General features: G+C 36.4%; 1 protein-coding gene across 1 annotated transcript in view; it reads left to right on the top strand.

The window, feature by feature from the left end:
* The window catches only part of UNC13C (unc-13 homolog C), a 208,279-nt gene that overhangs the window by 64,010 nt on the left and 129,034 nt on the right, over positions 1 to 15,235 (top strand). Inside the window, exons 5-8 of the mRNA XM_053462529.1 lie at positions 383 to 455; positions 3,217 to 3,222; positions 7,322 to 7,393; positions 7,777 to 7,996. Of these exons, the coding sequence (XP_053318504.1) occupies positions 383 to 455; positions 3,217 to 3,222; positions 7,322 to 7,393; positions 7,777 to 7,996 (371 nt within the window). The remainder of the gene's footprint in view (positions 1 to 382; positions 456 to 3,216; positions 3,223 to 7,321; positions 7,394 to 7,776; positions 7,997 to 15,235) is intronic.

Genomic DNA, 15,235 nt, shown 5'->3' with positions numbered 1-15,235 from the left:
ACCAAACAAGTGTATTTATATGATCTTCGTCACTCTCCTTGTGCTATGTTGCATCAGTTCCATGTTTGTTACGCTATCCAGGCCAGCACTAAACCAAATGTATCAGATTTGAAGTGTTAGAGACATATTTCCCTAAGTCAAGTTACAGTATTGACGTGCCAGTCTATTTAAGATCCCTGAACCTTTGCCAACCCTGCTGTGGTTATTAGAACACTGGCCGCTGAGTAGCTCTGCCATTTAAACCACATGGCGCTCTAGGTTTGTGCCTCATGACAAGTCTGGTCCTTATCAAACTGATGCAGTACCGTAGCACTGGGAAAGGTCCAATCAGGCAAAGCGCAATAAATATGTACTTTAATGTCATTTGTTCTGTTTTTCATAGAACTGGGCATTACGGGATCGATAGTATGCCAGACCTACGAAGGAAGAAAACACTGCCAATTGTCAGAGATGTGGTAAGTACAAATTTAAAAGCTTTAGGTTGTATGGTTAGACTTAGGTAAACATAGGATGCACAGTATATGCCAAGAAGATCAACTTCTGAAGTCCTACATTTTCTATGTTGGTACAATAAGAAGTGCCACATTATAGGTATTTTGGGACCGATACGTATTTAACCATTTTCTCATTAACCATTGAAATGCATTTGTCTTGTAAGAGTTGAAAGGCTTGTACGGAAGGCGTACCCGTTTCTTAACAAAATAATTTTGCATTAGACAGGAGGTAAAACTATTATGACACCTGTCTTCTTTAGTTGATCTGACTAAGCACAGCCTAGAGAGTACACCTGTAGACATATGTATAGCATCGAACTTGCCATCACTTGTTCTCAGGATTTGCATTATTATTCTTCCCCATTATGCATGATTATCACTCCTGTTTTGTTAAATTACTGTCTCCCTTTGATGGAAACTAATTTTTATTCTGACAGCCTTTTTAAGAGTAGGTTGAGGAGAAGGAGGAGAATAATTTGAGAAAGGAAACTAATTAATATGCTTTATTTGCCAAATAAAAATGGTACACTTTCTCCAATACATTTAATTCATATATAATTAGTTCAAATATCCCCAAAACACTTATCCTTAATAAAATCAACAAGCTATATGTTGTATTTATTAATAAATGACTTATGCTAAAAGCTATGAATGTGGCAGATGCCCTTTATGATAAGCTGACATGTGTGATGTCAACTTGAGGCGTTAAATAGCCAAAAAATGTCCCAGCCAAAAATGTCTCTAGCAATTTATCTGCTCTTGATTAATATTCCTGAAGTAAAATTTACTTTTTAATATTTTTTTATTTTTATAAATAGTTTTTATATATATATATATATATATATATATATATATATATATATATATATATATATATATATATATATATACACACAGAATTGCAGGGGGAGATAACGTAGTTTGCCAAACCTCAGGAAACCAGTTTTGTAAAAAATCATTCAAAAAAAAAATAGAAATATGCCTAATTTGTTTACTGCACTCTTATATAAGATATGTAAAATGTGTCAGAAGTTCAGATCACAATGTACTATAACTATAAAGAATTAGTTGTGTTTCTGAATTCAGAGGCTGTGTCTGAATGAACAGAATTAAGAAACTTAATGCACCCAACATTTTATGCACATGTTGTATGTAGCAAGAGCATTCAGAAGCTTTGGGAAGCCACGTATGTCTTGCTCTATTATTATTTATTGTTTTATATGGTGCCATTATATTCCGCAGCCTTGTATAATGGGATTTATATCTTATTTATTCTTAATTATATTTTAAGGAGGAAAAAAATGAACAGTAAATTTAATGGATGCTTGAAATTCTTGCGCCTGTTACAAAGACCAGTAGCTCTTAGTACAAATAACCAAAAATTGCTGTAACCACATTAAAGTACATCGAAATTGATCACCTCCAATTTTGGAACTTACTCTCTCTAGTGGTTTAAGAGCCCTTCAATATAATTATTTCACAAGCAACGTACGTGACATAATTATGTGTAGATATAGATACTCAGCTATAAATACATACATAATGACAAAATTAAACAGCAGGGAGTGGGGGCAAGGTTGATCCCAGCATTGCAGCAGGTCCTGGCTTCTGTGCTGCTCTTTTCCAGTATAAGTAAGCAGGACCACACATTTTAAAACTAGAGGGTCAGAGGTTTAGGTGTAACTTAATAAGTTGAGTTAAGACATGTATGGGGTAGGCATAAAGCTATCCTGAATCTAAGACAAGACCATAGATTAAATATCAGGAAAATTAGTTATATGGATCAAATGGTTCTTATCTGCCATCAAATTCTATGTTTGAAATAATTACGGGAGCTCTGTGTATACCTGGGCTAGGTAGTAACAGCACAACCATGTAAACCCTGCAGGCTCACAAAAATACAGCCAAAAAATAGGATCTGCCAGAACTGCTTTATAACCAAATAAACAGTTTGTTTTGTTTAATATAAAAATGAATTTCTTGTTTAAATAGGCATTGTCTTCTTTTATGTGATAAACGCAAGAATTCTACAAGGCATATTTGTGGCTGCACAAACAGTGTCACTTAAGATTCAGACCACATCTTCAGCCAGGCAAACTGAGAAGAGAGGATTTATTTTCATTTAATTTTTTTTGCAGATGTCATTTTTTTTTTAAAGTGTTTATCTAAAAACAAAAGTGAAATAACAATAGCTTTATATAAAATCATAAACATGGTGTTTGGGAATTGATAAAGTGAAGATTTGTCTGCATTAAGTTTGAGGTTTGCAGTTCCATCTTTCATAGTGATGGGGCTCAGGGTAGACCTCTGCTAAAGGCCACAATGTGGCATAAATATCAGCCTTAAAGTATACCTGTGGCCAAATGTGGACTGAACAAAGTGGGATCTGTGGCACTGGATAATTGCCCATTTGCCCTGGCATTGTCTATATTTTTCCCACCTATTTTGAACTACTATTTTAATAACCATCAATGAGCAAGGCAGACAAAGAACATGCCTACTGTGCTATATTTCTAGAGGCTTTATATGGAGGAAAATTGCATTGATTATATGACTGGCCCATCAATTGTTCCTGATTTTGATAATAGTGGGAATATCATATCGTAGTTTATTTAATGTTAAGAACATGAACAATTAGTTTGATGCATTTCTTGTTCATCTGTTAATTTTGTTTTTTTATTATCCCCCCACCACCACCACTACCACCACAACTGCAATCCAGGCTATGGTAAGTGTTTATTCTTATTATACGTCTCCGCAACCTTTCTAATTTATAGTACTCGTTAAATATCATTTGTGAATGATTAAAGCAAAAGATGACGCACTGCAAACTCACACCAAATTACAAATGTTCTGCATGGCTTAAACCTGTAATAAAAAGCGTTTAATTGGAATTGAGAAAAAAAAACATTATTATTACAAACCAATTTTATGACAGTTTGTGAAATATTCATTGTTATATATTTTATTTAGCTTCATTTAGAAAATAAGGAATATAACCCTATGAATTTTAAATAATAAGTAGGATAGGCCGCCTTGCTGAGCAAATAGTGTTTAAAGGGTTAAACATTTTTCTGCCAAAGAGAAAATGCAGTCTTGGGTTTTTGTCTAAATTTTAAACTATAAAAGCATCATATACCGAAGAGTCTTCTGATAAGCTGTCTTCCCTGTCATGTTCTACTTTATTGTTTTATACCCACGAGAAAGCCGGATACAGCTTTAGCTTTTGAATCAGAGGCATTTATAGAGATAGTGGTCAGTGAAATGTATTCAGATCCGAGATATAGAAGAAAATCCTATTTCTACCAAGATGACAATCTACCTGATGCCGTAGTCATGGCAGAAATGAAACTGATGTCAATGTAATGTAACAGATGAAGCACAGATTGCTGGGGCTTCAGTCACGCTGTTTTGAGGTAACCCCATATCCGTATCCTGGTGTGCATCTGCATACAACGCCGCTGAACATGTTATATCCATACCAATTGTGCACAGTAATAAACCAGAGATATGATAAAGAATAATTAATTCATTAGCAGCAGGTGTCATTAGTGCCAATATAATAAAGCCCACTTGTGAGAACCCATACTGTCCATGAAAGGTCTTTTCAAACAACTTGTTGAGTTTTAGCTGTCCTGGAACTGGGGTTCTTGCTGTTTGAATATAATCGTATAGAACTATGTAATCATGAATCCGTGTCAGGAAACATCCTTGAGAAGGACTGTGCCCAGATAATTTTCCTTAATCCATGGAGTCTAGAGCATCCCCAGTTCCACACCCTTTCCATTACATAGACCAACAGAACTTGAGCCTGCGGAAATGTCTCGGTAAAGACACATTACCGTACTTAATTTACTTAATCTAAAACATGGATTTTTGATGATAATAATAATAAAATAATACAATATGAGAATTAGAGATCAAATGTAATATTGTAATCTTTTTTGGACTTTTCTGATTTCTGGCACCTTGAAGTTTCACTCCCCAAAGGAACAGTTTGAGTCATATTGGTGTGGGAGAAGTGGAAATGAATAAAATATTTAATGTGAACGATGTGTTAAGGTGAATCACTGCTGTTCAGACTCGCATAAGTTGAAAAAGACGATAAGTCATACCATTTTGTATCATGGTACAGCGTACTTTTTCAGAAATATATCCAGGTTTATAATGAAGGGAAATAAAGTCACATCAGCAAAGTAGTGACATCTGAGGTCTGTGTATTTATTAGAAAGAAGAAGATAAATTCCACTATTATGAAAAAAACATCCATATAGAATCGTTAATTCTTAACCCTCTAGGATCTGGAAAGATAAACACTTCTGTACATTTGAACAGTTTCACATTAGAAAATTGAAATCACCAATAATTTGTTCCTGAGCTGTCCGTGCCTTCGGAAATGTGACCACTTGATTAACATTGATTTAGCCAACTTTACTTGCCGAGTTTGTCAGTTAGGAACATAACTTAATCGATCATCTAGAGCAAAAATAGATTTAACTACAATTACTGTTTCTGTATATTTCATGTCGTCACTCTCTTTATTGGTTTTTGGTTATATGGAACAGTTATACCTTCAGAATTGCCAGCAAGAGACTTGCAAATATAAAAACACATTAACAGCAACATTGCATGCTGAAAAGATGCTCATAAAAATATATACTGGTATCTGATAAGTTCTACTTATGCTAAAAGCTTAAAGAAAGCTAAATTTCATGTAACACAATTTGGGGTTTATTCCTTAAATAGACATTAGGTCCAACCCCAAAAGTCTAATAAGTAAACTTGTGCAGTAGAAGGGTGTGTTTTTGTTGTTCAGCCCGAATACCGAAGAAACAAACATGGTGGCGGCGGCAAAACGTACATGAAGATGAAGACACACAACACGAAAAATCTTCATGTTCGTCTTCGTTAATATCTCCAACTAATCTCCCTGGCCTCTTCCCCATCTAGTCTACCTTATCTACACAGTGTTGCAGGGGTTAATAGGAGCGGAAATCCGCAGGTTTGCACGAGGCGTGAGCGACTCTATTGGTCACCGGCAGGGAGCTCCTCTGGCATCAACCAATGAAGTAGCTCCCTGCCGGCGACCAATAGAGTCGCTCGCACAGACCTTTAACTCCTGGAGCAGGCAGGTTGAGTTTTGCCGGCAGGAGTTAAAGGCTGGCAATTTCCGACAATATGCAGATAAAGTTTAGCCACCAATGATCCAGATCATGATTGAAGAAACAATTAAAGTTATTTCTTAGTGATAACTTATTCCTGCACTGTCCATTTAATGCAGAGCACCCACTATCCCACACAGGTATATGGTTTTACACATCTATACCAACACTCTCTCTCTCTCTCTCTCTCTCTCTCTCTCGCTCTCACTCTTTCATTCTCTCGCTCTTTCTATATATACATGCTACCTTTCAAAGGTTTGAGGCTATGCCCTTGTTTTTTGTTTTTGGAAAAAAAATGTCAATTAAAATTAGATCAAATGGATCATAAATACAATTTAAATGTTATTAACGTTGTAAATAGCTGGAAACGGCTGATTTGTAATGGAATATCTTCATAGACGTACAGAGGACCTCTATGACTCCCATTGCTCCTGTGTTCCAATGGTGTGATGTATTAGCTAATCCAATTTAAGTTTAAAAGGCTAATTGATCATTTTAAAAAAAAAACTTTTGCAATGATGTTTTTCATGAAAGCAGTCAGGTAACCCTAAACGTTGAGAGGAAAAAAAACAAACAAGGGCAAACTTAAATTTGGATTAGCTAACACAGGAGTAATGGGAGTGATGGAAGATATTCCACATTCCAGCTACAATAGTCATCTACAACATCACAGTGTTTACACGGTATTGCTGATCCATTTCATGTTATTTTAATGGACACAATTTGTAAGGAAATTTCAAATTGTATATACCGGATGTATACATCAGGGCTCTTTCTAATTGTATTCTGTAAATGCAAAACTATGTCTCATGTTTCATAAAAAGTGGAGCCCTATTGAACAGAGTCCTATTCCATTTTTATGTACAGTATGACATGTTGACAACAAAAGCGTTTCCTCTGGGAAACTCTGTATCTCTACACATTTACAATAATGTGTTTACTTGACAGGTTTTGTAGCTCAAGTGCATTACGGATCACTTATCTGCATTAAACCTCACCTGTAATTTTTTTTCTTCCCAATTTTGCATTTTGTCTGTCTGTCAGAGTAGCCTGTCTAGAATTTTTTCTGTTCTTATTTACATTATTATTTTTTTTATTTATTATTGGTGTACATGTTTGTTATATCGGATTAATTAGGATTTGTCTTCACATGCCTTGGTAGTTTATAAATAATATGTCAGTCAGCATCTGGAAAAAGTATTTTGTGGTGAAAAAGTGGTGAAAAATACAAAATCCTATCCAGTGCTAGATTCTTAGGCAAAAAAGATCCTTAGCACAAACGTGATCTGGTATACATTACATATAGCAATGCAGCCAAAATTATCTATTGGCTACTTAAGAAGCCCAAAGGAATTTAAAGAATGGCTAATATTACAATTTCTGGACAGCCAAACACCCCCTCATGTTCTTCCTAGCTGATGAACCCAGCACTTCTTGGAGTAAAAATCTTAAAAAGTCCAAGATTTCTGTATTTGTGGTTGAATCTGGACCAGTGACCTTAACAGAAGATTGTACTGTATGTTTCCAAAGTCCCAGGTTTTTTTAACAAGGTGATAAATGTAATGCATGTTGTGTGTCTCCTTCTATGTATTTTACAACTGCAATATAAATCTGTATAATTGAAATATTACTCACCTCTAAAAGTGACTTTTAATGCTGTTGCAGACATTGGCTGCACGGAAAGCTGGGATATCTCTTGCTATGATTATCCGAACATCTCTGAACAATGAAGAACTGGTAAGTAGTATTTATAGACTAGATATTCATTCTAGTAACCCCTCATGCCATTAAAACTGTTATAAATTGATTCTAGAGTCTCAGAGATTTCACTAATATATTTAATGCTAGAGCATATTATTCTCAGGGTATTTTTTTTTTACTTATTTCCCTGCTAATTAAAAAATAATAATAATCGGAAAGGAAACTAGGTAGCACAGAATCTGAGTAAAAATGGGTCAGACAAACACAAGCTTAAGAGAAGAAAAGTAAGACATTCTTTGTAACATTTAAAGTCTTAAGCCATGGCATGTTGAGGTTAGGCAGCATTTTAAACCTCTGTAAATAAGAAGTCAGGGGTCTCCTGAAGTTTATGGGCTTGACTATAATGGTTGTTTTTCCAGAAAATGCATGTCTTCAAAAAGACATTACAGGCATTAATCTACCCAATATCATCAACCACTCCCCACAACTTTGAAGTATGGACAGCAACCACCCCAACATACTGTTATGAATGTGAAGGACTGCTCTGGGGCATCGCAAGACAAGGCATGAGGTGCACCGAGTGTGGTGTCAAATGCCATGAAAAGTGCCAGGACCTACTAAATGCAGACTGCTTGCAAAGTGAGTATTTACTTCCAAGACACATTATTTCTTGACCTTTCAGGTTTCCTTGTATGAAAGTGGTTAGTTAAGATAAATGCTAGATATTTTAAAACACATCTTATATTCTGATGATCAACAAACATAATAGATGGCAGTCTAGATCCAGAATTGCCTTCCCTAATATATGTGAGAAATTGACGTTCCACTTAGTTTTTTCAGTAAATGTACTTACATTAATCAAATGATTTCAACTTAACATCCCAAATATAAATGATGCCAAAAAACAAAAGGGCCAAGGGTGTTGCAATTTGGGCATTACAGTACCCAAAAGTGAAGAATTTCCTATGCATTGTTGTTCTGAGGAGTCATGCTGTATGTTTGTATCTGCAGACATACTCATAATTGCTACTGCACGATATATCTAACCATAAGGAAATAGGACAATGTTGTATATTTTTTTAAACACAAAAGGTACATTTATTACCATAAAGCTTTTGGCAAAAGATTGACACTGTTTCCAAGCCATAAGAATTGTAATGATTTTACTTTACTTTAGAGAAATACTAGTGCTAGTGCTAACATGAGATTATCATATAAATATATATATCGATCACCCATAACATTATGAGCACTGACAGGTGAAGAGAATAACACTGATAATCTTGTTATTATGGCACCTGTCAGTGGGTGGGATATATTAGACCGCAAGTGAACATTTTGTCTTTAGAGACTTTGACAAGGGCCAAACTGTGATGGCTAGACAACTGGGTCAGAGCATCTCCAAAACTGCAGCTCTTGTGGGGGGTTCCCGATCTGCTGTGGTCAGTACCTATCAAAAGTGGTCTAAGAAAGGAAAATCGGTGAACCGGCATCAGGGTCATGGATGGCCAAGGCTCGTTGATGCACGTGGGTGTGAAGGCTGGTCCGTGTGGTCAAATCCAACAGACGAGCTACTTTAGCTCAAATTGCTGCTACAATGTAAAGTAGTGAGTGTACAGCCTGCAGGGCCGGCCGAAGACTTAACGCCGCCTGGGGCGAAGTTTAAAATGCCGCCCCCCCCGCCGCCGCCCCTTCTAAAGTGCCGCCTGGGGCAATTGCCCCAGTCGGCTCCATTGTAGGGCCGGCCCTGACAGCCTGTATAATAGTGTAAATTTGCTGTCCCCTCAAAATAATTCAACACACAGCCATTAATGTCTAAACCTGGGCTGTGCAAATTGGCTGTCCAAATTGGGCCCAATAAGCCATTTTCAAGGTCTCAGGTGTGAATGGGGAGCAGGTGAGTTAAATTTAGTGTTATCTCTCTCATACTGATCACTGGAAGTCTAAGAGGGAATTAAGTGTTTCATACATTTTTTAATAACTAAATAGGTATGAAAATGGCTTGCTTCTTCACTGGTTTCCTTTTATGTAGTATTAGGTTTTAGTTGATGATCCATTAAACTTCAGTGCCAAAAAAGTTTAAGCCAGGGCAGATGCTTTTCCCAAACATCTCTATCTCAAAAAATTTGTACAGCGATTGTTCACAAAAATAAAATAAAAATTGAGCATTAAAAAAGGTTCTCCATAATGTCGACTTCCAGACATGGACATTGTGTGTTTCTGGCACTGACTAAATAAAAAGCTAGACTTCATACAAGTGTCACTTGTATGTAACTTTTATTTAAATGCACCCAGCAGTGAACATTACCTCACAGGGTTCTCAAAATTAATTTTTGCAAGAGGTGAAGAAAAAAAACCCTTAGAAACATATTTTGTCTGATTCTGGTTGAAACCAGACTTTCAAGGGACTAATTAATGGATTATGTATGTAACAGAGGTACACTGATGATAACGTGAACGTTAATTGCATATACACACGTCATTATCCCTCCTTTGAGTAATTGCTAAGAAGCAATGTTCTAAATATGTGTGTTTCCATTAATGCAGCAGAGATGAAGTGCCTCTGAATCTGTCGCCTCTGTTTTTTTACATATGGGCATTTAGTGCATCAGTAAAAGTTATGACACGTTATGTTATGATAATATGATTATTATACAAATAACCTCTCTATACAAGCTGACTTCAGAAGCACCCTAAGTATAGTCGCAAATAAAGATACATTTTGCTATTTTTGCGACAATACATGGCTGGTGCAATTATGTTCCATGCTGCATAATCAGTGCCATGTTCCAATGTCTGAATGGCTTCCAAGTTGCTAGGAGTAGTTTTATGAATAACAGGGTATCATGCATAGGTCAGTTCATAGAAATAAATGATAACGTGAGTATTCATGAGACCTTTTGCAACAAATACCACATACTGTATTCCTTACCATACTACAATAACTGAAGGATACAAATGCATAACAAGAGTTCACCTTTAACACCTCACAGTGCTGGGTATTAGTAGATATTGTTTTTGTCATAGTCAATGCTCATATGTGGCTTCATTCAATTCTGAATGCCCATCCATAGCCGATTCCAATGCTGAGAGCTCACATCTACCTGCCCCCTCTAGCTATAGTTACAATACACAGTGCCGCTCTCAATTGTAACCACATTTTGTGTGTTCATTTCCTATTTTGGAAAAACCGACTTGCTAGGTTTAGAAAACACCCTGGGACTTGTACATACACCAGGAATATCGTCTCCAGCCACCTTTGCCATGTAGTGCTACTGCCGCCACGATTCATTTTCAGAACCACGAGTAACTCATCATGTGTCCACTATAGGTTCCAAAGCACATGCCCCAGTTATAGGAGACTGAGATAGTTTACCCAGTGCTAAAATGTAAAATAGTGTTTAAAAATTGGGTTAAATTACTAGAAGTATTTACTTTGATTCAATTAGATGTCGAAATCTTAAAGGGACACATGCAACATCACCATATTAAAGTACTTTTACTGTAATGTATACTAGGTTTATAACTATCACCATCTCCATTTGATGTGAACACAGATCTATTTACAACAAAACAAATATCTTTTTATTCTCTAACTGATTTGCATTCCTTGCTTAAGCCATAGAGCTTTTCTAAAACATAAATATTGCCTTAAAGTACTCAAAGACCTTTGCAACAACTTTCCTTCTAATACCCACATCATCATAGGCACTGTAACTTCGGTTTAGATCCCTTCCCAGCCCTGTAGCCGTGCTCCGAATAAAACAACATGCTTGACCCATTTCAAGGGAAGGTGTAAGCAATGTTTTATATGCTACATGGGCAATTATGAAGCTCCAACAACTAAAGTAACTTGTGGAGACCCCCAAAGGTCATCCCTATCACCCATCTTATATGTATCAAACCACAGGATACCTCATCAGGTCAGGAGGGCTACATTTCCATCTGTACACACGCAAGTATACCTCGGAGCATCGGAACTGCACAATATCATCACCCCATGTCACTGAGACATTCAAGAGTGGATGATGGCTAGCCTACTACAACTCAAACCATTTCTGACCCATCAGGCATTACTTCCCAATAACCAGCTGAACTCTGACCCACCATTGGTAACGCCCCCATGTCCCCATCTCAACCGGTCAAAACCCCAGAAGCAGTAATGGATGTGTTTTCTCTAAAACCTTAAATGGAGGCAACCACATATGGTATGCAGAAAAGCACATCTGCCCGAAAAACCCTGAAAAAACAGTAACCACATCACTAGTCCTATTACTCCTGGGCTACAACAATTCCTTATACATGGCCATGTCTGATTACCTCACTACAGACAGTACAGAATACCGCAGAATCATCTCTGAGGAATGCACATTTTATCACATATCTGTTGGGTAGAGGAAACTACACTGGCTACTGGTGAAGCAAGAAGCAACTTTCAAACTCCTCATGATGGTACACTGGGAACTATAGAAAAGTGGACCATTACATTTACAAGAGATGTACACCCTTACCCAAGAGACCTTTGCTCCTCCTTTACTGGCCTTGCAACAAGCAAGATACTGCAAAGAAAAAAAAGGCCATTCACCTTCTGTATTAGTATCCCTCCACCTATGAGGACAACAGAAGACAACCCAACATTCAGATGGAAAGTAAAAACGTGGCTCTTTCACAAGGCATTTCCATCCTTTGTCTCCTAATCTCTCTTGCCTTTCCCTGACAATATACACCTTTTCCCATTTTCTGGTCCCTGTTATAGATAGATAGATAGATAGATAGATAGATAGATAGATAGATAGATAGATAGATAGAGAGCAGGAGAGTTGTACTTCCAGCTTCTTGACTTCAATTTACATTAATCAGGTCCAACCTCAGTGAGCTTCCGCTTTAGGAAATGCTTCCCTGGCGGTATGTAATATATAGTTTAATCAGAGAGAAATTACTCCCATCAAGTTATGCATTATGTAGTGCTTGCTCCTAGAAGATGATAAGATCCTACATGTTGGTTTTCCTGGAGGCTGTTGGGGACTCAAGTTAGATGAGCTTGAGCAGCGTGGTGAGCAGTTTTCCGGGAAAGTATACTGTCTCTGTCCATATTAAAATAAAAACACGAATCATCCATATTATTGCATTCCTCTGTTTTAGGAGCAGTTATTGATTTATTACTTTTTGTTAAACATATATATTTTATTTCAAAACTAACTCTTGGTTTATTGGAATACAAATAATGATTGCTCTCCCTCTTATCAGTGTTTAGGGAATAGCATGATTGCCATTATTAATAATATTATTATTATTATTAATCACTTTATCAAACCTACAGACTTCTTGTCAGAGGTTTGATGCTATAAGGATAGGCATTGGTTTTTTATCTGTTTATTATCTCCCAAAGGAAACCCACAATGAAATGATTAGTGGAATAATCCATTTCTAATTATCTTATACGTTAAGAGGATCTAACAGTACTGAAAGACTCTTGGAAAGGATAGAATGTGGAATTTATATTCTCAAACTGGCAGCCACTGACAGTAATATTAAAGTAATGAGCTCCAGTGAGGTTATTGTTGGCCATAATGCAGTTACATTACTAGAAAAAAGAAATCTTGGCATTCGTTTCTTGGCTAAAGCACTTTTCAGGCGGTTATAAGCACAGTGTGCGGCGAGATGACAGAGAAAAATATGTAGGAGGAAGACAATCTGTACACCCCAAACGGGAAAATTCACTGTTCATACAACTTAGAGCCACAAGCAAACAGTCATAAACAATTGTATCTGATCAAGTCAAATTCCATCAAAGTCAGTTTTTACTTCAATTTACAATACAATTGCAAACACTGTAAAATATTAAAGTAAACTTTGTTTCGTGCATCTCTTAAATGAGGATCCAAATCAGTAGTGGTTAAAAAGTTCAATAATACATGCCAACTGTTCTGCCTTCTCCAAGTGTTACAGAACAACACATACAGATATATTCCAGACCTGCTGCCAAAGATATCATATAACATCACATGGAACAGCTTCTGTTGTGTATATTAATGAATAAAGTGTGCATAATCATTGGCGAATGCCACAGGAATAAATACTCCCATGTATAATTCAACAGTCTGCATGGTGTTTTATTTATATTTTATTACATCACAGCGTTAAATGAATTGTAGTTATCTCTTGTATTTAACATCGCATCCCCCCGCAAACATCATTAAATGGCTGCTTTGCAGTGTTGACAATATTATTACTTATCGTGTCCTTCCCAGTAACTAAGCTGTACCACTAATTAAGGAACAAACAATAAAGCAAGCATCACAAAATAGTAAGCACTAATTAGTGCTTGTACAGGAAGAGGGATAGAGGGCAGAGAGCTACTGTAAATGTGTCAGCTTCCGTTTATCATTGTGCAGTGGTTAATTCTCATAAATACATCCTGTTGAAATGGCAGTGCACTATGATGTCAGAGAGAACCAGAGAATAAACACATTGAGAAAAAAAAGCCATTTGCTGGAAAATAATTTCTTTGTTTTTCACTGTCCATGAGTTTCCATCACACGAGTTAAAGAGTTAAATGATTGTAATCAAATATTTAGCAATGGCTTTAGATTTTAAGAGCCTTAAGAGATATAGTTCATTGGTGTTGCATCCCTACTCTATGTGAAAGAAATAATATTAAAAAATAAGCATAGCATGAACAAAAAAAAAAGCAAGTAAATTAAAGGCAACTCACATTCTTCTTCACTCATATCAGATGAGAAATGTGTTTATAAAAGTTTCTTGCTATTTTCTGTTTTGTTTTAAAAACACCTTCTAGTTTTTGCATATAAATGTTTTCAGACAGATGCAAATAAGCCATTAGTGTGTGTTGTAGTTCTGTAATCTTGGCTACAGTCAACTGGGCAAACACTCTGACTCCTGATTGTGCTACCTTTTGGTAAACAATAAAATGGCTCAGTCTTAATCACCCAGCTGTACACTCTGACTAATGAAAGTCTATGGAGGAAAGGATTTCATTATGCAAGTAGGACTTTATTAGCATTGCCAAAAGAGTCAGCTCAGTGCAGTCCTGCTTTGTTTGAGCAGGGAAAGTCACTAAAATATCACATGATTGACAGCAATGTCCCCAGGCATGCATTTCTGTGTACACCACTTTATTTTATGTTCAAGGAGACATATCCCCCCCCCCCGCTGGACTTCCCCTTTAAAGAAGAGGGGTTAGACGCCGCTTTAGTCAAAGGTGTATTCTGGACCTCCAGATATGTAAATAGACCTCTTTAGTTGCTCAATGCTTATACAAAGACCCCACGGAGAAGAATAACAGTGATTTATGGCCACAGTTCCGTGTGCAATAACTCGGGTAAAAAACAAAACAAAAAAAAACAGGGATTGAGGTAGGGTGGAGGTTACAAAAGTTAAAAATCACCAAATGCAAACTAAAATCCAATTCCATTGGAGTAGATATCAATATATTTCCTCTTATCTTATCAGTTATTTCCAGTGATTTTTTTTTCAAATAATAATATAGCAAAGTAAATAGTTCTTTTAACAGAGATTTCACCTAAATTAAATAAATGAAATAATATAAAATGTTTTTATGGACACATTCCTATTGACTTGTCATATATGCGTTATAAAAATCTCTACAATTCAAAAATTCAGTCCTGTGATGTATCGAGCTGCATTATTTAATCCATGGAGAATTTTATAGACTGCAGCTCTGATTATTCTTTGCCTGTCTGGGCAGGTTGGGAGATGATTTTTTTTTTTCTTTTTCAGACTTTTTCAGACTACTAATATTGACACTGGCTATAACAATAGTTGTTGATTTTAGTATGTGAAATGAAGACTCGTGAGACCTCAGATGCTCATTAGTGTATATTGAACAGTGCTTCA

This window comes from Spea bombifrons, chromosome 4, assembly GCF_027358695.1.
Source record: "Spea bombifrons isolate aSpeBom1 chromosome 4, aSpeBom1.2.pri, whole genome shotgun sequence".
Classification (NCBI taxonomy): Eukaryota; Metazoa; Chordata; class Amphibia; order Anura; family Pelobatidae; genus Spea; species Spea bombifrons.
This window is presented reverse-complemented; position numbering and strand designations above follow the sequence as displayed.